Source organism: Nannobrachium achirus (genome assembly GCF_963921795.1).
Source record: "Nannobrachium achirus genome assembly, chromosome: 24".
In the NCBI taxonomy this organism is placed as follows: Eukaryota; Metazoa; Chordata; class Actinopteri; order Myctophiformes; family Myctophidae; genus Nannobrachium; species Nannobrachium achirus.
The window spans coordinates 10,272,057-10,296,595 of record NC_137831.1 but is presented as its reverse complement, the minus strand read 5'-3'; the positions used below and the strand labels follow the sequence as shown (position 1 = coordinate 10,296,595).

Sequence of the window (24,539 nt, the reverse complement as noted above, 5' to 3'; positions counted from 1 at the left end):
ATGGCCGCGCAGTCGGACGGCTGCGGGGGGAAGGCGGGGAGCGGCGGCCCGTGCGGCGGCTTCGCCCACCTGTACGAGGCGGGCGACGGCGACGAGCCGATGGACTCGGCGGCCATCCACATCTGCCAGTGCTGCCGCACCTCCGCCTGCTACTGGGGCTGCCGCTCCGCCTGCCTCGGCTCGCTGCTCGGCGGCGGCAAGCAGTCCGTTGCGGGTAGGCACCGCCACGATTATTACATGATCGTCTAATCCAGTGTTTCTCAATCTATTTTGGCTTGAGTACCCCCTTTCCCTGATTTTTGAATCCAAGTACCCCCTTTACCCGACAACAACATTTTGCCCATGAAACTGCAATTAAAATATTAAATAGTGGTAGGCCTATATGATGCTATAAATCCCCCATTTCAAGAATATAAAATCACAAATAAGAAATGGAGTGAAAGAGTTTCAAACGGTACCTCCTGAGCACTGAGCAGATTTATTTTCAGCACTGTTGACAAAACATTTCAATCAAGTTTTCATGTCAATAACTTTATAACTTTCAAGCACATCCCAGGTGCCTGGTACTATGTAATTTGGGGTAGCAACTATAAGGCTCACATCAATTTCTCCATGTGTCATCATTAAACATAGCAGTAAATGTTTTTTTTCCCATCATAATTCAATGTTTTTAAATTCTTTAACTATGAATAATATCATGTCTTTTTGGGGGCATTTTCTTGAGTACCCCCTGCAGTACCTCCGCGTACCCCTAGGGGTACACGTACTCCCATTTGAGAAACACTGGTCTAATGATGGAGGGGAAAGGGACTGGTTGGAATAACGTGTTCCTTCCACGCGCTACGTCCCAACCGGGGAAATCCCCACTGTCAGGTGAAAAGAAGCAACTTGGACTCCTCGTGCATAGAAGGAAGCATGAGGTCAGTCCGTTGTCTCCCCAAGCGCGGCAGAGGGAGAGCAGAGCCCAGGATTACATAGGCAATTGGCACTGGGTGAAAATGGGTTACAAAATCGTGGGATAAAAATTATAAAGAAGAAAAATATCTGCCATGTGCAACTTCAAAGCCTACATAAGCCAGACAGAAATGCAATCGTCAACAACAAAAACACAATTAATTCGTTAATCGCAATTATTTGAGTAACACTCATGTAAAATGTCATATGGCAGGGTTCCCACGGTCATGAAATTCCTGGAATTATTTTGAAATTAGAAAAATATTTTTCCAGTACTGGAAATGTTTTGGAATTGATCAAGGGTCCTGGAAGGTCCTGGAAGAAATAGCTATGGATTGTCTTTGGTTATTGATTTTGTTAATACCTCTGAAATGACAAATTAAACATTGGCCAAACTGTCAAATATTAGAGGCAGAAATTGTGAGAATAGCCGATCTACATGCTCACATGTGAGCATGTAGATCTGCTATTTTCACAATAGAAACGTGTTATACAAAATTCCTCAACTCTTCGTGCTCGTCAGGGTGCCGGGTCCCCAGTTAAAACATGATTATTTCGGGGGTCACGGCCTGAAAAAGTTGAGAACCACTGGCATATACACTACCTGTCTTTGGGCATTGCGCATAGGAGTAAGCGACTTGTTATTGAGTTTAAATATTCTGGAAAAGTTTTGGAAAAGTTTTGGAAATTAATTGGTAAAAAATGTGTTGGGAACCCTAATATGGTGACAGGAGGAGGGGTGGGGGTCCGGGAGACCCACTGCCCGCCCAGGGAGCAGCTGTGGCTGGACTGCCTCTGGATCATCCTGGCGCTGCTTGTCTTCTTCTGGGATGTGGGCACGGACCTGTGCCTGGCCGCGGACTACTATGCCCGCCGGGACTACCTCTGGTTCGGCCTCACGCTCTTCTTTGTGCTGGTGCCGTCGGTGCTGGTGCAGATCCTGAGCTTCCGCTGGTTCGTCCAGGACTACACCGGGGGAGGCCTGGGGGTGGTGGAGGGGCTCACCAGGCGGGGCACGACGGGGGTCCCCGGGACCGTCTACCCCGCGTCAAGGGACCGCATCAAGCTGGCCTCCATTTGGCTGTGGCAAGCGGCCATTCACATCCTGCAGCTGGGACAGGTGTGGAGGTAGGGACCCAGACACACACGCGCACACACACACACACACACACACACACACACACACACACACACACACACACACACACACACACACACACACACACACACACACATTGGGTCTAGTTATTATTTTTTTGGGGGGGGGGTCCCCAGATGATTAACTTAATGTGAAACATTGTTTTCTCACTCAACTGTAAACAAACCAGCTTAAAGTGTATAGAGGGTATCTTCACATTTCTAAAGTGCCAATTTAAGGACTTTTTACAGTAATCTATTTATAAATGCGACAAATCTCTGTCTGCGTGTCTGTCTGTCTGTCTGTCTGTCTGTCTGTAATCCGCATATCTCGAGAACCGTTCGTCCCACCGGCTTCATATTCGGCACGCGCGTTCCCCGCCGCGGAGTGCAGTGCCGGGCCTCGACCCGACCCGACGCGTGGTTTTCCCGAACCGGCGCGAAACTTTCGGAATCTCCTTATGCAGGGCTGATTGTTGACATCAGGCTGTTCCGGAGGAAATCGGCGCAAGCGCTGACTCATTGTGACATCACATCATAAAAGGCTCTGAGATCACGTACGCCACATGAGTCAACAAAAAATGCCATGGTTACGTATTCTGATGTTCCTATATGGGCATAAATGGACACAGGCAAACAGATGGTCAAAACGGGTCCTATGACAACAGGTATAATGGGCTTTGCATTAAAGGGGGAACCAGCACTGTCTGCAACACAGTCGGAGGCACAGACAGATACAGAGATCTCCATAATGGGCATAAAGGGACACAGACAAACAGATACAGAGATCTCCATATATGGGCATGAAATGGATGCAGACAGACAGACAGACATACAGATATCTCCATATATGAGCATAAATGGACACAGGCAAACAGATGGTCAATACAGGTCCTACAGAGATCCCCATAGGGCATAAAATGGACGCAGACAGACAGATAACTCCATATATGGGCATAAATGGACACAGGCAAACAGATGGTCAAAACGGGTCCTACAGAGATCTCCATATATGGACATAAAATGGACGTAGACAGACAGATATCCCCATATATGTGCATAAATGGACACACACGCAAACAGATGGTCAAAACAGATCCTATGACAATAATGGGGTTTGCATTAAAGGGCGGGGCATTCATCCCCTATTTACATTGTTCCCGAGTTGGCCAGGGCGCCGACTAGACGCTCGGCCGCCCAAAGGGGGGCCGAGCTTCTAGTACCTCTAAAATGACAAATTAAACATTGTCCAAATTTGTTAAATATATAGAGGCAGAAATTGTGAAAATAGCCGATCTTGCGAGGGGTTGTGAGCATGTAGATCTGCTATTTTCATGTAGATCTATTTAGCATGTAGATCTGCTATTTTCACATTTTCACAATAGAACGTTTTTTTCTTTTTCTCTTTTTCTTTCCAACTTCGACTTTCGACTTTCTCTGGTGGGAGTCGACTTGTGTAATGAAGTCGACTTGTCTACTTTTTCGTTAATGCCCTAACACACACACACACACACGCACACACACACACACACACACACACACACACACACACACACACACACACACACACACACACGCACACACACACACAGGCACACACACAGGCACGCAGGTAGGCCTACTATCAAAGTCACAGACACTCTCCATCTCTGCTTCTCCCTCATAAACCAGTGCTCATCTGGATTGTTTTGTTCTTCTTCCAACATCACAGTTTTCCATCAGTGAGACAGGGGGAACACAGCAATTCTCTCTCTCTCTCTCTCTCTCTCTCTCTCTCTCTCTCTCTCTCTCTCTCTCTCGCTTTCCCTGTCTCTGTCTGTCCCCCTCTCACGCATACACACAGCTGACTTTATCGTTGCTAATGGGTACATTGGGTGTCTAGTCGATGTTGCCGGCCGAGAGGAAGACTTATCTCACTCTGACAGGCAGGCTAAGAAGATGATAAGACAGGATGGGAGAGGAAGGAGAGGGGAGGGGAGGAGGTGGAGAAGAAGAGAGGAGGAGTGAAAACAAGAGGGCAGAGGTAGAAATGCCCCCTTTGAGCAAACAGCTGAGGCTGTTTGTCAACTATACCTGGGAGTGGGCTTGTGTGTGTGTGTGTGTGTGTGTGTGTGTGTGTGTGTGTGTGTGTGTGTGTGTGTGTGTGTGTGTGTGTGTGTGTGATAAAGAGAGAGAGAGAGAGAGAGACAGTGAGAGAGAGGCAGAGGGAGTGACAGAAAGACAGAAATACATACAGATACGGTAGCTCATGGGTCTTCAACAGGGGGTCCGGGACCCCTAGGGTGTCCTCAGAGGTACTACAGGGGGGCCTTCAAAAGTTTATTTTTTTCTGATTTTTTTTTTATTGACCACTTGAACCCTAGTGTCCATTTTCTGAGAACTTTAGCCAAAAATAGCAGATCTACAAGCTCACAACGCCTCGCGCTGCGAGGCGTTGTGAGCTTGTAGATCGGCTATTTTCGGCAAAGAGGTTTGGTGTAGAGGGGAAAAAAGAACAGAAAAAGTACAGAGTGAAAGGTCAAGTATTGACGGTTCAAATGGTTAAATATCAGAAAACACAAATCGACATGAAACCAAAATACACTGATGATTGCGCTGTCAAACAGTGAAACTATATGGATTCTATGTACAGGTTGTGGTGGGTCCCTGCTTCATCTCTCTCTCAACTAAGGGGTCCTTGGCCTGAAAACGTTGAAGACCCCTGCGGTAGATAGAGACAGAGAAGGAGAGAGAGAGGGACACAGAAAGTGAAAGAGCTGTCCGTGGTGCTGAAGTATCCCTCTGGCTCAAGCCTTGGATGGGAGTGAGTGAGTGTGTGTTCATGCATATGCGTGCACGTGTGTGTGCGCATGTGTGTGCGTGTTTGCACATGTGTGTGCGTGCTGTGTGTGTGTGTGTGTGTGTGTGTGTGTGTGTGTGTGCGTGTGTGCGTGCGTGCGTGCGTGCGTGCGTGCGTGCGTGCGTGCGTGCGTGCGTGCGTGCGTGCGTGCGTGCGTGCGTGCGTGCGTGCGTGCGTGTGTGCGTGTTTGGTGGAAAAACGATGTCACGGCTCATCCCATGAGTGTCAGCGTGCATGGAGAGTACAAAGACAGAAAGCATCTGTGCTCCTGGCAACACTGGACACACACACACACACACACACACACACACACACACACACACACACACACACACACACACACACACACACACACACACACACACACACCCACCATCTCACACAATCTGACATGCTCTCACATCATGACAAGTGTTAATTGTGGTGCTAAAAGCATTGGCTGTGAAAAGGAAACATTGGCTGAGAAAAAGAAACACATTTCTTGTCACAATTTTCATTTTGTACATACAGTACACACACACACACACACACACACACACACACACACACACACACACACACACACACACACACACACACACACACACACACACACACACACACACACACACACACACACACACACACACACACACACGCGCGCGCGCGCGCACACATGTGGACCTTCTTAGCCTCCCCTCTCCTTTCATCTCTCTCTTCTCTCCTCTTCCTCCCCCTCCTCTCCTCTCGGAGAAGCTTCTTTAATGGTGTCCGCTTGCCCCTGGGGAGACAGGGTGGAGAGCAGAGAGAGTGTGTGTGTGTGTGTGTGTGTGTGTGTGTGTGTGTGTGTGTGTGTGTGTGCGTGCGTGTGTGTACGTGTGTACGCTCTCCCCCCCCCCCCCCCTACTGTGCTCTGTATGTGTTGTGCGGTGTGCCATGTGCTTTGGCCCTTCTGCGGTCGGTTGTAGGGTCAACTCTCCAAACCCTCAACTCCCCCTATCCTCGTCCCAGTCAGATGTGTGGACTACTGTGTGTATGTGTGCAGGGCCGTGCTGAGCCCCTGATTCAGCCCGGGAAAAAGAGTTGGAGAGGCCCTCATTGCGCGCTATAGAGAGAGATCTCACTCTCTATAGCGCTGCTGCTACTCAAAGATTTGTGACAAAGTGACAAGCCAGTGGGCCAATTACATGAGTTATATATCGTCGTTGTCGGGTGGAAACCTTGTACGTCCAAAACCGTTTGTTTTGTATTTATCATTTTAAAAATGATTGAAACTATAGTGAAAACAGCCGATCTACAATTGTTGTAGATCGTCTGTTTTCACAACTTTTGTGCGACGGCCTTGTATGGTGAAGCAGGGCCTTGCTTTGCGAAAAAATGTACAAATTTGAAACTTCGAGATAAGGTTTCTGCCCGACATTTTTTCCTAATGGCAGGCCTGGACCGGCCGGGAATGAACCGGCCGTTCGGGAGTTGTCCCGCTTTTCCCAATGGCCAGCACGTCCCTGTATGTGTGTGTGTGTGTGCGTGCGCGTGTGCGCGTGTGCGTGTGCGTGTGTGTGTGTGTGTGTGTGTGTGTGTGTGTGTGTGTGTGTGTGTGTGTGTGTGTGCGTGCGTGTGTGTGCGTATGCGCATGCGAGTGCACACATGTGCGAGTGGTCTGTTGAGGAGGGGTGACAAATGGCATGGCCTGATTGAGACAGATCGCTATGAGATGGAGCAAGGGAGAGAGTGAACGAACGTGTGTGTGTGTGTGTGTGTGTGTGTGTGTGTGTGTGTGTGTGTGTGTGTGTGTGTGTGTGGGGGGCGGGGTGGAGAACAGGAGAGGGAAGGAAGGGAAAAAAAAGCTTGCACATGCACAACGTGAGTAAAAGGGGGAAGGGAGGCAGAGAGAGAGAGAGAGAGAGAGGAGAAGCGAGTGAGAAAGAAAAGAGGTTCCGCAAGAGAGGGATAGGGCGGAACCAGGGGTGTGAGTGTGAGTGTGTGTGTGTGTGTGTGTGTGTGTGTGTGTGTGTGTGTGTGTGTGTGTGTGTGTGTGTGTGTGTGTGTGTTATTGTGTGTGTGAGTGTGTGTGTGTGTGTGTGTGTGTGTGTGTGTGTGTGTGTTTGTTATTGTGTGTGTGTGTGTGTGTGTGTGTGTGTGTGTGTGTGTGTGTGTGTGTGTGTGTGTGTGTATGTGTGTGTGTGTGTGTGTGTGTGTGTGTGTGTGAGGCTGTGAGCGTGGTTAAGAGTCATTACGTGCATATGGTTCATGTATATGACATCATACTAGGGATGGGACGATATGAAAATTTCATATCACGATTATTGTGACCAAAGAAATCGCGATTTACGATATTATCGCGATAATCAAAATCCATTATCTTGGGGCGGAACATTTTCCAAAAAATAGCCGATCTACAAGCTCACAACGCGTCGCAACGCGACACGTTGTGAGCTTGTAGCTTGTAGCTTGTAGCTTGTAGATGTAGCTTGTAGATGTAGGTCAAAGACATTTGGTAGAGAGTGAAGAAAATATTGTATCAAGTACGTATATTATAAGTACCTTTTACCAATTATAGAGGGTTTAAGTGGTGCAGGATATGCAGCACAGCAAATAGAAGGTGAATTGACCCCAGTGCATGACGGAGGACGATATCACAATCAATGTAATCTCCACGATACGATTATCATGTTTTTTTTTATCACGATAAACGATAATATCGCATATCGTCCCATCCCTACATCATCTGGTGTTTATCAGCGATAGCATAGCAGGCTATAGCAGGTGCTGTGCGACCCAGCGCGCTACATGGAGTGGTAAAACCCCAACCTCCATCCAAACAACAACCCCCCGCACCCCCAATCCCCTTGTACAAACAAAACATGTCGTACGGCAGCTCATCGGTTTCAGTTACTCTTGACTTCAAGGACAGACCGTCGGTGAACAACACGTAAAAAAAACGGATCACACGGCACGCCGGCATCCACATCGCATTCTCCAGAGGGGAATGATTTATGTTTACGAGATATAGCATTAAATTAAACACAGCTGATAAGGCTCCTTGTGCGCGTGTGTGCGTGCGTGCATGTGTGTGTGTGTCATGAATGGGGGTAAAGTGTAAACTGGATTGTTAATCGGTTATGTTATGTGAATCAGCTCATATGTTGCAAGCCAGATGGCTACATGTACCATACATACAGAGCCATGCATAATGCACGCACGCACGCGCGCTCACAAGCGCACGCACACACACACACACACACACACACACACACACACACACACACACACACACACACACACACACACACACACACACACACACACACACACACACACACACACACACACACACACACACACACACAGTGGCGTCAGTTCAGCAAAAGCTAGGGTATGGCAAAGATGGGGGTCCTCATGGAAAAGAGGCATTACATTTTGTACGGTTCTATTGTGAGAATAGCAGATCTACATGCTCACAACGCCTCACACTGCGAGGCTTTGCGAGCATGTAGATCGGCTATTTTCACAATGTCTGAAAAAAACGAGTTTTGTCAGTTTTTTACACAGGTTTATGCGGTTTCTTGGGCTGTATATGGCAGCCCCGAATGGTTGTTCAAGTGCAGCAAAACGTAGCATGTTAGTAAACGTGCCACAATTAACAATAATGACATTGCACCTGTGCAGCTGACCTGCGGAACCTGGGAATATACCATCTTGTCAAGATGGGGAGAATAAAAGTGTGGAGAATATACTTGTTAAAGTGACCACTTTGTTTTTCCCCCTGGACCCAGGGTATGGCAGCTGCATACCCTTGCCATACCCAATTGACGCCCCTGCACACACTCACACAGATCCTCAAGTAGGATGTGTGCATAAATACAAAGCAAGACATAAAGGAAAAACTATCTTTGTTGTGTCACTGCTGTGTACAGCGCGTGCACACACACACACACACTGCTGTGTACAGCGCGTGCACACACAGACATGTTTGCTCGCCGTACAGAATCCATGAGTGCCCCAGGCATGTGTAGCCCAGCCCAGTGACACTGAACGTCACTGTGTGATGCACACCATATGTTCTCACACCACCTGCACCATGACACACAGTGATTCCCCATCTCAGGAAAACCACATTATAACCAGTAAAGCCCCTATCAGAGTCGGTACTGCGGTGAAGAGCTATCCACCGCGGTGTAGTCTTTTTGAGTCATAAAACTACAACGTTACGTCATTCCTCGTGGTGAAGAGCTATCCACCGCGAGTCCCGACACATCTCTCTGTTTTTACTATCAGACAGATAGGCTCTTCACCCCGTTCACTGATTGGTCGATCTAGACCAGTCAGTCACAGTGTTAGGACTTCACCGTGACTGACTATGATGGCCTCCACTTATTTTCTGACTTGAGGTGGAAAGCTTTCCACCTCAAATTTGCGGTGGATAGCTCTTCACCTTGGACTCTGATAGGGGTTTTAAGCGTCGATCAGAGTCGGCTCCGCGGTGTAGTCATTTTGAGTCATGAAACTACAACGTTACGTCATTCCTCGCGGTGAAGAGCTTTCCACCGCGAGTCCCGACACATCTCTCTGTTTTTACTTTCAGACAGATGGCTCTTCACCCGTTCACTGATTGGTCGATCTAGACCAGTCAGTCACGGTGAATAGGACTCCACCGTGACTGACTATGATGGCCTTCACTTATTTTCTGACTTGAGGTGGAAAGCTTTCCACCTAAAATTTGCGGTGGATAGCTCTTCACCGCAGACTCTGATCGAGGCTTAAGACTCCCTAATCGGGAGATAAGCGACCGTCAGGTCGCATACACAAACTTTAGAAGGCAATGGTAGGCAATCAGGAGGGAATATTTGAAATGGGACAGATCCATGTTGATGACATGACTTTAGAGATACTGTGAGAAATCAGGGGACATACTGTGTACCGCTTTGTGTGATTTTAGGGCAAAATGTGTAGGAGCAGTGTCCATAAATGTGTTTTGCAAGAATCGGCCTCATGGTGGCGCTAGAAGAGGGCCATGTGAGAAATGAGGGGTGGATGTTGTGGTTTGGCAGCCAAGGAGTGTGTGTGCAAAGTTTGGCATGTTTGGCAACGGTGGCGGAGTTATGAGTAGTGCAAAAGTGTGACGTGACGTGTGACGGTCAGACTGACTGACGGACTGACGGACACTCAGTCTTAAGACACTTTGTGGTAAAGGTAACCTGTGGTTTTTCCATTGTCACTCGTTATCAGGCATTCAAGATGATAGGGCACACATCAGTCATAAAACCTCATTCTATTGCAGTAAGTTATAGCATAAACGCAATTTCCAAACGTTCCAATTTCTCAATGTCCCTGAGGGGCAATTTGGGTTGCAATGTCATAAAAAATGAGAAAATGTGATAAATTGGACAACATAAACATACAATAATAGACTAGAGACTTATGAGTGCTGGAAGTCCAATAAGATGACCTGAGCTTCCTGTTTGGCACTGAATTGGTAAAGGTGACAACAACTTTAATTTACACCAAACCTTATGGCACTCCTTCACAATTTCCCCCTGCAATTTCTTGTTTTTCATACTGAGATCGCTAAACCAGCCGTCATGTTAAAAGTGACACAATACACATACGTTCATCTGTAGTTTGCCTTTTTACAAATAAAGTCAGCATTGACATGAAAGCATGGTGCTCAAGTATTTCTACTGCTGTGCAACAGTTTCCCCCCTATAATGGTGGCAGTGTGGAAGTGTCCATGAGCAAGACACTGAACCCCCAACTGCTCCAGCCTCCCGGTGAACATGTTGGTGCCATAGAGTATATATACTAGTAAGACACCTGAGGGTGGAATGCGACCTCAGGGTGACATGCGACCTCGCCCTAAAGGGCGAGGTCGCGCCAATTCTTGACTATCTGGCCAACCACAGCGTTTCTCTGACAATTCTAGTTGTTATCATTCTGGGGGGAGTTTGTTCATGTTTTTGTGAGGGTATCAACCCTAGGAGACACGGGGAGAACATGCAAACTCCACACAGAAAGGCCCTATCGCCAACCCCACCTAGGGTGTGAGCGATAGGGCCTAAACATGGAGATGTGGAGAACACTATATATGAAGATAGTCCAGTCCATCATGTCATATGGGACTACCGTCATAGACAGTAGCCATTGTTAGGCCGGAGTCAATGGCTGTCTGTCTGACTGTCTGTACCGGAAGTGATGTCACATGACATACTTTTTATGCCCATATACGAGTCATTCTGTACCACATCTCCATGTTTAGGCCAAACAGGTTTGCTCCATTTCTCCATGTATAGGTCCAAATGACCTCGCCCTAGGTCGCGCCAATTCTTGACCATCTGGCCAACCACAGCGTTTCTCTGACGATTCTAGTTGTTGTCATTCTGGGGGGAGTTTGTTCATGTTTTTGTGAGGGTATCAACCCTAGGAGACACGGGGAGAACATGCAAACTCCACACAGAAAGGCCCTATCGCTCACACCCTAGGTTGGGTTGGCGATAGGGCCTTTCTGTGTGGAGTTTGCCTAAACATGGAGATGTGGTACAGAAGGACTCATATATGGGCATAAAAAGTATGTCATGTGACATCACTTCCTGTACAGACAGTCAGACAGACAGCCATTGACTCCGGATTAACAATGGCTACTGTCTATGACGGTAGTCCCATATGACATATTGGACTAGACTATCTCCATATATAGTGTTATCCACATCTCCATGTTTAGACAGCCAATGACTCCGGCCTAAAGCCCTTTGCACACAGGCGCGTTTAACCGCACGGATAAAACGGACAATATAATTTTTTGAAAAGAAAACAATGATTCTCTATGACCTCATGCACACCGGCTCCGAATTAGCCGTGCGACGAGTGGCTGCCGCCGTGCGTTTTTTTCTCGATCGAAACCAGTTCGATTCGTGCGTCTTGTCGCATGCGGTAAAAAACTCATCAATCCTTTTATGACTCCTTTTTGGATCCGCAGCGCCGATTCCGCACAGCCTTGCACACCAAATCCTATGCGTTTTATTCATGCCGCAAACGCAAAAAACGCAACTGTCCTGTGTGCAAAGGGCTTTACAATGGCTACTTTCTATGACGGTAGTCCCATATGACATGATGGACTGGACTATCTCCATATATAGTGTTATCCACATTTCGTGTAGCCGCCCTGTACAGGAAGTGATGTCACAACTCGCTGACATCACACTGACATCACAGAGGATACGGAAGGACGGTCACGAGGATACGGAAGGAAGGAAGGACACTCAAGTGACACGGTTCTTCAGAGTATATAATATATAATAGAGAGCGGACCAGCCCCGCCCCCAGCTATCATTTCAATGCAAGTGCTCAGTGGCGTTTTGAAGCATGCGGAAGTAGCTGAATTCCAGTGCATTGTGGGTGAATCCAGGTGCATTCTGGGGGAAATTGGAACCAGATTTGGTTCCAAAATGTTTGACGTCGAGACGTAATGACGTCACGAACGACGTCGACGTCCATTGAACCCTATTGTAGACCCCAGCGGCGCGCTCTTATGCTCGTGCATGTACAGGTATGTTTCACCCCGCCTGAAATTCCAGCTTTGGCCAGTAGGGCGGCCGCTTCAATGTTTACTAGCCGTTCTGGGGGCTTGGTTGGTGCCTTGCATGGTTTCTTCCATCGGTGTGTGAATGTGAACATAAAGCGCTGTGATAAGGCACTATATACGTAAATGCACCATTTACAGTTTTAACATGTTTGGTCTTAGAAAGAACCAATTGTAGGAATGACACGGAGATCACACCAGAGGACAAATTCTTCTAGCACTGGTCCATGTCTGCTGATGCGCTGATGCCCTTATCCACAGCGACACGACACAACACATATGAGACAACAACATGAGAGAGCTCAGCTGTCATCGTCAGGGACAGTTTGACAGCACGTTCTGCTGATGATGGACACAAATTGAACCAATGATATTTTTTGTTCTCTGCTCGGAAATAACAGCCTACTGCCACTGTCATCTTTTAACTGCCGTGTGTTGATGACAAGAAGAAGAAGAAGAAGAAGAAGAAGAAGAAGAAGAAGAAGAAAAACATGACAGCATTCTTAGGCCAGCACAATGGAAATTGTGACTCATTTGGGATTTTAACCTATAGGCACAGACTTCATTCAGATGATAGTATAGACTAGAGGGTATGCGCGTGACATCACTGTTGCTGGAAGTTATGTGGGAACAAGCCTACTGAGTGGCAAAAAACGCATTTCTGCCATTGACAACCCATACATCCAAACAGAAAAGTCCTATCTGATTGTATTAAACAAAGTTAACTCACCAACATTGCGGCTGTACTGAAAACTTGAATTATCCTCTTTCTATCTGCAAAGTTTTTGTTTCATAAAAATCCACCATAGGCATGTTACGAGCTACTTTCTGTCAAGACATTCTGTGCAGGTTTTTATTTTTCCAAGTGTCAGAGTTTGGAAGCACTCGTTTTCAACAACACAACATCCTGCTGCCTCCTGCATCATGTGCAAATTAGAAACAGGTGGTATGCAGGACCGTTGAGTGATTTGCAACTAGCACTTCCAAACTGCAATGCTCCATGCTGCTCAATGTTTTGCCACTCAGTCTAGATTAGGGGGGCGGGTCCCAGTGGACGTGCATACCCTCTATTGACATCCACTCAGATCACTCAGTATGTGTCCCATTAAAAATGGTAGCTGTTTTGTAGCCTATTCATTATATTCAGGGGTCATCTCCATGCCAGCTTGTGGTGGATATTTTGTCTAACGTGATTTTTGCCACAGACAAAACGGTCAATAACGTAAAGGGATTTATCTTTGTTTGAGATCTGTGTAATAATGGTAATGTTTTCTGGCATTACCTCACACAGGGGGGAACAGATATTTCGGTCCGGGGATATATATAATATACAGACCTTTGTGGAGGTCACACCAGAACAGCATAGACCGAGGCGTCTTCAACGTTTTCAGGCCAGGGACCCCTTAGTTGAGAGAGAGATGAAGCAGGGACCCCCACAACCTGTTCATAGATTCCATATAGTTTCATTGTTTGACAGCACAATCATCAATGTATTTTGGATTCATGTCAGTTTGTGTTGTCAGATATTTAACCACTTGAACTGTCAATACTTAATAAACTTGACCTTTCACTTTTTTCACTTTCACGTTTTCCCCTCTACACTAAAGCACTTTGCAAAAAATAGCCGATCTACAAGCTCACAAGGCTATTTTTGGCTAAAGTTCTCAGAATATGGACACTAGGGTTCAAGTGGTTAATATACAAAAGGGGAAAATTTGGAGGACCCACTGTAGTAACTATGGGGACCCCCTAGGGGTCCCAGACCCTCTGTTGAAGAGCTGGCATAGACCTAGACCTAAAATATATACTAGTAGACTCCTAATGTGCCATAGTGTCTTTGTCAATGTATTACACATTTTAAATGTATAGTTTCTGAATTAATTAAATCTGTGTCCTACCAATTCTGAGGAAAGTCAGCCACTGTAACTGGCTGTATGAAGGTATCAATTCAGCATTGGTCCAAGTCTATTCCTAGTTTGGATTTCAATAATTGAGTTTTATCAATACAGTCAGTGCTTTCATCGCACATTTCATGAACAAAATAAGAACATTATAATGGAGAAAATAAAATAACTGCATTTTGTCATGATCCTCTTTTATTAAAGATTTGCCACAGACATAGACAACTCGATTTACAGTATCGCCTTACTTTTAAAAATGAAAGAAAATGTCTTAATCTTGTAATGGTTGCTCTTCTGATTTTTTATTTTTTTTAATCTTGACATTTAAGAACTGTAGTATAAACTTTAGTATAAGACTTTAAATTCTTTACTTTCTGTCAATTTCATTAGCTTGTTTGTTTTTAAAGTTTGCACTCTGACTTCGACTAGCATTTGCATGCCATTCAACCCTGTGGTGTCCTTTTAGCGTTTCACTTTAACCTTTTCATCTGAGATTAAGGTATTTATTAGCTGACACAGTCTTCCAGAGTGATTTACGGCAGGGGTCTTCAACAGGGGGTTCCGGGACCTTCAACAGGGGGTTCCGGGACCCCTAGGGGGTCCTCAAAGTTACCACAGGGGGTCCTCCAAATCTTTGATTGATAGAAACTTTTCTTTTCTCCTTTTTTATATTAACCACTTGAACCCTAGCGTCCATATTCGAAGAACTTTAGCCAAAAATAGCAGTTCTACAAGCTCACAACGCCTTGCACTGCGACGCGTTGTGAGCTTGTAGATCGGCTACTTTCGGCAAAGAGCTTTGGTGTAGAGGGGAAAAAGAGCAGACTAAGTACAGAGTGAAATGTCAAGTTTATTAAGTATTGACGGTTCAAGAATCCAAAATACTCTGATAATTGTGCTGTCAAAAGATGCTACAGTATATGGAATATTTGAAAAGGTTGTGGGGCTCCCTGCTTAATCTCTCTCTCAACTAAGGGGTCCTTGGCCTGAAAACGACAATGCAGAACATGCTCCAACTCATCCACATTATGAGGAACAACAAAGTAGCACACGGTCAGATAGGGCTCATTTAAATGTTTAAGCACCAATTTAAGAGAAGGTTTTTCACAAAGGGAGATGCAAGGGTCTTGTGTGTTGCTCAAGCATGTAAACCTTTGCATTTTAGTGGACAGACAGGCTTTTCAATTAACCACTAGTCAAGTGCATTCCATCTTTGACCTTCCTGTTCAATGGCAGAGACGCATAAAGACAATTAAAAAAAATAAAAAATAAAATCTGGTTCGCTGATTACAGTATCTTCCAAGCCCACAGCCGAGCGCCCACATCAGTAACTAATGGAAGCTAACATTAACTTGCACTTGTATCTTGCATATACATTACCTACAGGTGAACAGGTTCTGGTTTAGTACCAGTGTTCTTGGCCTTTCGACAACCATAGACTGTAAAAAATATGGACGGTGGAAAGCCATTGGTTTCTATGCTGCGAAAATTTTGCTTTTTTTGGCCCTTGTACGGGTGCCACCATCATTGTAAAAATCAACGTTCATTGGTAGAAATGGTACATTCTTTTAGCTATTGGCTGCCAACGGTCACGTGCAACCGCAGGGATACTAGAGAGAATGGGGTGTAACTTGAGCTTGCCGAAAATAAAGCACACGAAGAAGAATCATCACAAGCCTATAATCACAAGCCCCTTCTACTGCATACCCTGCTTTAACATCAATTATAACATAAATTGGATCATATTTTCACAAAATTCATATCATGGTGATTGAAACAAGGCTACTAGCGACAGGAACCATAAAGTATTTATGACAATGTTTATTAAGGTAAGAAAATCAAATGTAAAAGTTCGGGGGAAATGAATGGAATCCTATGGAGAACATGTTGCTTCTGGTACCAGAACAGCGCAACTAGGGGCCAATCATAGGAACTTTTAGTTTTGTGTTTGGTCTGGGATTGCAACCAGTGCATTATCAGCCCAGCGAATCAGCTGGGTTGGGCTGAAAATACTTCATTTCCCCTCAGGAGAAAGTAGGTAACTATGTATTCACCCCTGTCCCCTCCAGGTACATCAGGACGCTGTACCTGGGCATCCAGTCGCGGCGGCAGAAGGAGCACCAGCGGCGCTGGTACTGGGCCATGATGTTCGAGTACGCCGACGTCAACATGCTGCGGCTGCTGGAGACCTTCCTGGAGTCGGCGCCGCAGCTGGTGCTGCAGCTCTGCATCATGATCCAGGAGAACCGCGCCGAGACCCTGCAGTGTAGGTGGAGCTATAGGCAGGGTTCCCACGGTCATGAAATAACTGGAAATATTTTGAAATTAGAAAAATATTCTATTTTGGAATTTATCAAGGGTCCTGGAAGGTCCTGGAAAAAATAACTATACAATGTCTTTCGTTATTGATTTTGTTTTACCTCTGAAATGACAAATTAAACTTTGGCCAAATTGTCAAATATTAGAGGCAGAAATTGTGAAAATAGCAGATCTACATGCTCACAACGCCTCGCAACGCAAGGCGTTGTGAGCATGTAAAACCGTGTTTTACAAAATTCCTCAACTCTCTTCAAATATGATTATTTCGGGGGTCACAGCCTGAAAAGGTTGAGAGCCACTGGCATACACTACCTGTCTTTGGGCATTGCGCATAGGAGTAAGCGACTCGTTATTGAGCTGAATTATTGTTATATAGTCCTGGAAATCAGGTTAAATATTCTGGAAAGGTTTTGGAAATTAATTTGTAAAGATGTGTGGGAACCCTTTATAGGCCTGTCGCAGTTATTACAGAATAATCGCTTAATAGTCCACTTGCCAGAATCTGAACCCTGGCATATTGAGTACTATAAGGTTTTATGTTAGAAATGTTGAGTATGGGTTCCCAGCATTTAGAAACTGCCGGATGCTAACTTGCATATGTTGAGCAATTTTCATAATTTGCATAATTCGATTTATTTAGTATAATCCCCCATAATAATGGATAATATGTCAAAAACTGATTGGCTGATTTGAACAATATTGGAATGGTTTTGGGGGTTATTGAGGATGCTGAATCCATTTCTGACATTTTCTAAATTCAAAATGGCCGTTTAAACCGGCCATATACAACATAAACAAGTATCAAAATCACCCCACTTTAAGTTGGTATAAGGCCATTTCCGGTTTAAAACGGCCATTTTGAATTTAGAAAATGGATTCAGCATCCTCAATAACCCCCAAAACCATTCCAATATTGTTCAAATCGGCCAATCAGTTTTTGACATATTATCCATTATTATGGGGGATTATGCTAAATAAATCGAATTATGCAAATTATGAAAATTGCTCAACATATGCAAGTTAGCATCCGGCAGTTTCTACATGCTGGGGACCCTTACTCAACATTTATAACATAAAACCTTATTGTACTCAATATGTCCGGGTTCACAATGGGGCTCTATGGGCTGGCAAGTAGACTATAATCCAAGGGTCTTCAACGTTTTCAGGCCAAGGACCCCTTAGTTGAGAGAGAGAGAGAGAGAGAGAGAGACGAAGACTCACCTCTTCACACTCCACCGAAACTCATAGCACTACTGTAACACTCCCCCTTCCCTCAATGTCCATACATGAAGCTAGATAGCTTTTTTAGGTTTTAGACGTTTTTTTTTACTGATTAGGTGCGTGGTCTACCTATGTTATTGTTTTTCTAGAATGATATTCCCATGCATTTGTTATATTGTTGTTAATGTACCGAAATATTATCTTGCTTATTATAGTGATGTGTATTACCTGCTTATTGTAAGTCGCTTTGGATTAAAAGGGTCTGCTAAATGCCTAAACTGTAAACTGTAAGCATGAACCCTGAGCTTGTGAGCTTGTAGATCGGCTATTTCCGGCAAAGACCTTTGGTGTAGAGGTGTAAAAGAGCAGACTAAAGGTCTTTGCACACTGCTGCGTTTTTCGGGCCGATTATCGGAGTGAATTTCGGAGTGCGTGAATAAAAAAATCAACCTCACGTTATGTCAATCCCGTTTGCAGACTGCCACCCGTTTCGTATTTATTTTCGGACCAGGGTTGATTTTTCCCGATTTTCGCAGCTGTTGCACTGAGTCCCTTGCTCTCTCTCTCTCTTTCCTCTCTCTCTCCCTGGCCTACGGCTTTCGGATTTCCAAAACGCAACGAAAACACGCAGTGCAGTGTGCAACCGTCAGTACAGAAGTACTGACGGTTCAAGTGGGTAAATATCTGAAATTGACATGAATCCAAAATATACTGATATGAGGATAGTGCTGTCAAACGATTAAACTATATGGAATCTATGAAAAGGTTGTGGGGGTCCCTGCTTCGAATCATCTCTCTCTCAACCAAGGGGTCCTTGGCCTGAAAACGTTGAAGACCCCTGCTCTAACACCCATCCAGTGTTGATTTAGTCGACTAAAACTATGACGAAAAATGTTTGTCGACTAAATGAAAACGAACTAAAAACTAAGCTGTGATGACTAAAACTGAGACTAAATATATTGACAATTTCGTCAACAAAATAAAAACTAGACTAAAACGTCCGGGAGGGACTAGTGGAGAAGAGAGTCATTTTATGTTTGGTTGCTCTCAGGTGTTTGCATGCTGAAAATAGCAGATCTACAAGCTCACCGTTGTGAGCTTGTAGATCGGCTATTTTCAGCACGCAATCAAGTGTAAAATGTGTCAAGTGTAAAATGTGTCAATACGATGCCATCAAGGCCTGCCAAAATATATTTTAGTCGACTAAATCAACTGTAGATTTAGTCGCCTAAAATCTTATAATATTTAGTCGACTAAAATTAGACTAAAACTAAAACTTTTCAGGTTACTAAATTATGACATTTTATTCAAAAGACTATGACTAAAACTAAATCAAAATTTGCTGTCAAAAACAACACTGCACCCATCCCACCTCATTCTCTCTCTCTCTCTCTCTCTCTCTCCTTCATGTTCCCATACCTTCTCGACGGTAGGCGTGTCCTCCCTGGCGTCGCTCCTCTCCCTGGCGTGGGTGCTGGCGTCGTACCACAAGCTGCTGCGCGACTCCCGCGACGACCAGCGCAGCATGAGCTACCGCGGCGCGCTGCTGCACCTCCTCTGGCGCCTGTTCACCATCTCCTCGCGCGTGCTGTCGCTGGCGCTGTTCGCCTCGCTCTTCCACCTGTACTTCGGCATCTTCGTGGTGATCCACTGGTGCGCCATGGCCTTCTGGGTGGTGCACGGCGGCACCGACTTCTGCATGTCCAAGTGGGAGGAGGTGCTGTTCAACATGGTGGTGGGCATCGTCTACATCTTCTGCTGGTTCAACGTCAAGGAGGGCACCACGCGCTACCGCATGGTGGCCTACTACTCCGTGGTGCTGGCCGAGAACACCGTGCTCACTGGCCTCTGGTGAGCATCCACGGGAGGGGAGGGTGGATGGGTGGGTAGGGGTGGGCGATGTGGTGATAATTATCGTTGAGACGATACAATGTCTCCACGATATGCCTTTTCAGAGGTATCGTATATATCGTGATACAATTGAGGGAGCTTTGTAAAAGATCCTGTTTAATCGTTAATACAGAGATTCATTGCAGAATTCAATTTAAACCTGCATTTTGGTCTAAATCAGTAGTTCTCAAAATGTAAAATGTCAAGGTCTCCACATAACTCTGACAGTATACAAATGAAACCAAATGGACCCGTAAGGGTCCATTTGGTTTCATTTGTATACTGTCAGAGTTACATACTTGTAAAGTTCAATTTAGACCTCCCAAAAGGAACCCAGAGAGTCTAGTTTTTGTCAAGTAACTTGAAAAATATCCATAAAAACCAACTTGAAAAAATAATTGTGATAAAATCATGTATCGTGATACAGCTTGGAAAAATATTGTGATATTGTATTTGTCCATATCGCCCACCCCTATGGGAGGGTGTGGTGGAGTTCATGTGTCACTCTGTATCCACAACTTTCCAACATCCCATCGTGCATTGCGCAGAAGTTGCACGGAGCTTCCGGCGCCGCAGCCGAGTGTGATCTACAAGCTCACAACGGTTGCATCTGTGACGTGACGTGAGCTTGTACGGTATGTCTGCTGTTAACCGGAAGTGTGGTGGGAAAAGATTCTCCAGTAACTTCCCGCGGAAAGAGGTGGATATGTCTCTGAAAATGTTCATTTGAGTCATGTACAACACCGGTGGTAAAAACCACCGGTGTTGTACCCACGGGTAAAAAAATATTTTGAGCGGTTCCCAGATGATTTTTTTCTTTTCTTTTTTTTTTGTCAAATAAATTCTGTTGCCAACAGATTATCAACAACAGAATGGACATGTTATCAGATTAACAATTTTCTGTTTCAGCATAATTAAAGGAAGAAAAAAGAAAAGAGAGAGAAAAATAGAAGAAAACAAACAAGAAATAAAATACAAAACCAAATCGCGTTGCGAGGCGTTGTGAGCATGAAGATCTGCTATTTTCACAATAGAACCAACCGCGTTATACAAAATGTAATGCCTCAACTCTTATTGCTCATCAGGGTGGGGGGGGGGGGGTCCCCAGTTAAAATATGATTATTTTGGGGGTCGCGGCCGGAAATGTCCTGTAGTGATGTACACTACAGGAAATAATTTGTAGTGATACAGTATGTAATGAATATGATCCATACATGCTTTAATGGCATCTTAATTTTTGTTTCCTTCTAAAATGATATCATGTGCAGCAAGTGAAAGTGTAACATATCAGAGGTCTGAGTATGAGGCTATGGAATCAGGAGGATCGAAGGAAGTGGGATGAATTAGAGGTTACTGGATGAGTAGTCTCGCGTGGCCAGACTGTTGCCTCTGCGATTTGCAAATTCTCCCGGCATACAGTCTGGGAGACGGAAGTTCTAACGATGAGTGCGAGATAAAGCGGATGTGACGCATTTCCGATTTCCAATACTTTTATTTCTACTCCACTACATCTCGGATCCAAATATTTTACTTTTACTCCACTACATTTATGACGCGACGCGTTGTGAGCTTGTAGATCGGCTATTTTCAAACAATTTGTACTTTTACTCAGGTACATTTTGAATTCCGGACTTTCACTTGTAACAGAGTATTGCTATAGGCCTATTGCAGTAATGATACTTTTACTTAAGTAAGACATGTTAGTACTATGGATGGGTATTGTTCACCTTTGAATCGATACGATACCTTTTTCGATACCATTTTCGATACTTTTTATTGAAGTTTAACTTCAACACGGAAAGAGTGGTGACTCGCTGCTGGGGTAGAGCAGAGGTGATGATGATGATCACACAGTGTGGCGGAGCGGAGAGTATAGACGTTGGATAATCATCATAATAATAAATATTATGGGCTATTGTCGGCTATTTTCCACAGTAACAAGTGTAGCCTACTAAAGCATCATTAAACTCTCAGTAGCCCAACTGTTACAGATGCGACCGGCCCGGGGTGCGTTCCAGAGTATCGAAACGAGGTATCGTTCGTTTTTACGTGAATCGATACCCGATAGTATCGACGTCATGCAATCGATACCATTAAAAGTATCGCAGACGATACCCATTTTTCCACCTCTGCCCCCACCCACACCCCTAACCACCCTTCCTCTGCCGTCTGTCTGTCCGTCCGTCCGTCCGTCCGTCCAGGTACGCGTACAGAGACCCGGCGCTGACCGACTCCTACGCGGGCCTGGCGCTGTGCGGCGTCTACCTGTCCTTCGCCGGCGGCGTGCTCATCATGCTGCTGTACTACGGCTTCCTGCACCCGGCCAGCGCCCACCTGCACCCCAGCCCCGCCTCCTCCTGCTGCGCGCAGCTCCTGTGGGGGCTCCCGCTGCCCCCCTCGGCGCCGCCCACCGCCCCGCCCACGCCCGCCCGCCACGCCAAGGCCATGGCGGCGGACTCGTCGGACGAGGACGTGGCCGAGAGCTGCCTGCCCGTCTTCCAGGTCAGTGTTCCCACGGTCATGAAATTCCTGGAAATATTTTGAAATTAGACAAATATTTTTCCAGTACTGGAAAAGTTTGGGAATTTATCAAGGGTCCTGGAAGGTCCTGGAAAAAATGCTATGCATTGTCTTTGGTTATTGATTTTGTTAATACCTCTGAAATGACAAATTAAACATTGGCCAAATTGTCAAATATTAGAGGCAGAAATTGTGAAAATAGCAGATCTACATGAGCATGTAGATTTTCCCAATAAAATTCTTAGTGCTCGTCATGGTGCCCGGGGTCCCCAGTTCAAATGTGATTATTTCGGGGGTCACGGCCTGAAAAGGTTGAGAACCACTGGCATACACTACCTGTCTTTGGGCATTGCGCATAGGAGTAATCGACTCGTTATTGAGCTGAATTATCGTTATATAGTCCTGGAAATCGGGTTAAATATTCTGGAAACGTTTTGGAAAAGTTTGGGAAATTAATTGGTAAAAATGTGTGGTAACCCTGCCAGGTGCGGTCGGTGCCGGCCTCGTCCAAGGTGGCGGAGGGGCCGCTCATCAAGATCGACATGCCGCGCAAGCGCTACCCGGCGTGGGACGCGCACTACGTGGACCGCCGCCTGCGGAGGACCATCAACATCCTGCAGTACATCACGCCGGCCGCCGTCGGCATCCGCTACCGCGACGGACCCCTGCTCTATGAACTGCTGCAGTATGAGTCCTCGCTCTGACACAGACACACACACGCACGTGCGCACGCACGCACGGAAGCACACACCCACATATACCCACACACACACTCTTGTACTGCCATGCTTATGGTGATTTTAAACTTCACACTGAATCCGATCTCGCACTTCTAAATGCCTGAACCGTGATCATTAATTGATCGTAACGGAAACCCAGTTCCAACCCCAATAACCCTGAAAACTACCGTTGTAGTTAAACCTTAAAACGGCATCCCTGTACGGTGGGGACGAGCAAGATGTCCTCTCACTTTCCATATTTTTCTATCCTCGTGAGGACATTCGTCTCTCTCACGAAGTTAGCAGTACAGCACACTCTGAATCCCCCTCACACACACACACACACACACACACACACACACACACACACACACACACACACACACACACACACACACACACACACACACACACACACACACACACACACACACACACACACACACACACACACACACACAAACGATATATAAGGTATATACGCGTGTATCTGTGACTCACACACTGAAACACACAGATATGCGTGACGTGCGCAGACGGCGCACAGAGTTACAGGCACATGTACACCTGAGCAAACATGCGTACGTACCGTATGTACTTGCGCACCGTCGACGGAGGTATAACTTAAAGGAGCACGCACTCACACAACAAGCACAAATGGACACGCAGTGTTTAGCTGAAAAGGCACAAAAGTGGTCTCTAACACACACACACACACATGCACAATGCCACCAACACACACACACACACACGCACACAGTGCGCACACACACACACACATATATTACTCGCGATAATTCCGACTTGCGAGAACCATGGCCATGACTCGACAGCTGCTTCAGCACGAGTCCCCCCCCCCCCCCCCCCTCTCTCTCTCTCTCTCTCTCTCTCTGTCCACCTCCCTCTTATCTCCCTCTATATCCCTGCCTCTTCTCCAACTGTTGCTATCTCTCTGTCCGTTGTCGTTTATGCATTTTTCAGACCCGCCGCGCACTGCTGTGGAAGAGCAAAAAAAAAAGAAAAATACAGTGGGTCAAAGACGAAAAAAACAAAACTAAAAAAGAATAAACAGCGCGCACATTCACGACCTGCGCCCTCTCTCTTCAACTGCATGCTGTTTTCTGTTGCGCTGCGCTTGCACTCACAGCCAGGTTTAGTGGGACAACGTGAAAGAGGTGATAACATGGAGAAAAAAAATATATATACAGTATAAAACCAACACCTCACTTTTAATACAGAGCGTTTGTGGAACGTTGTTGTTAGTCTAGCCCAGGGTTCCCCAATATAGGCGGCCCGGGGTCATTTGCGGCCCGCGGGGGGGCTACTGTCTGGCCCCCACCAACCCCAGTAATAATGGTGGTATAAGAGCAGCAACAACACTAGTATATCGTCGTTGTCGGGTGGAAATATCGTATCTCCAAATGTGTACGCTCTTTCGCAAATCATACAAGGCCGTCGCCCGTCGCACAAAAGTAGTTGTGCTT

General features: G+C 45.8%; 1 protein-coding gene across 1 annotated transcript; it reads left to right on the top strand.

Annotated features, from left to right (window-relative positions):
* LOC308280512 (XK-related protein 6-like) lies at positions 1-23,040 on the top strand (the record flags this gene model as incomplete). The annotated part of the gene is made up of 6 exons (XM_080720810.1): positions 1-214; positions 1,686-2,082; positions 16,456-16,652; positions 19,360-19,777; positions 22,018-22,318; positions 22,822-23,040. The coding sequence occupies 6 exons, from the start codon at positions 1-3 to the stop codon at positions 23,038-23,040; spliced, it is 1,746 nt and encodes a 581-aa protein (XP_080576936.1).
* Between the last annotated feature and the right edge of the window lie 1,499 nt (positions 23,041-24,539).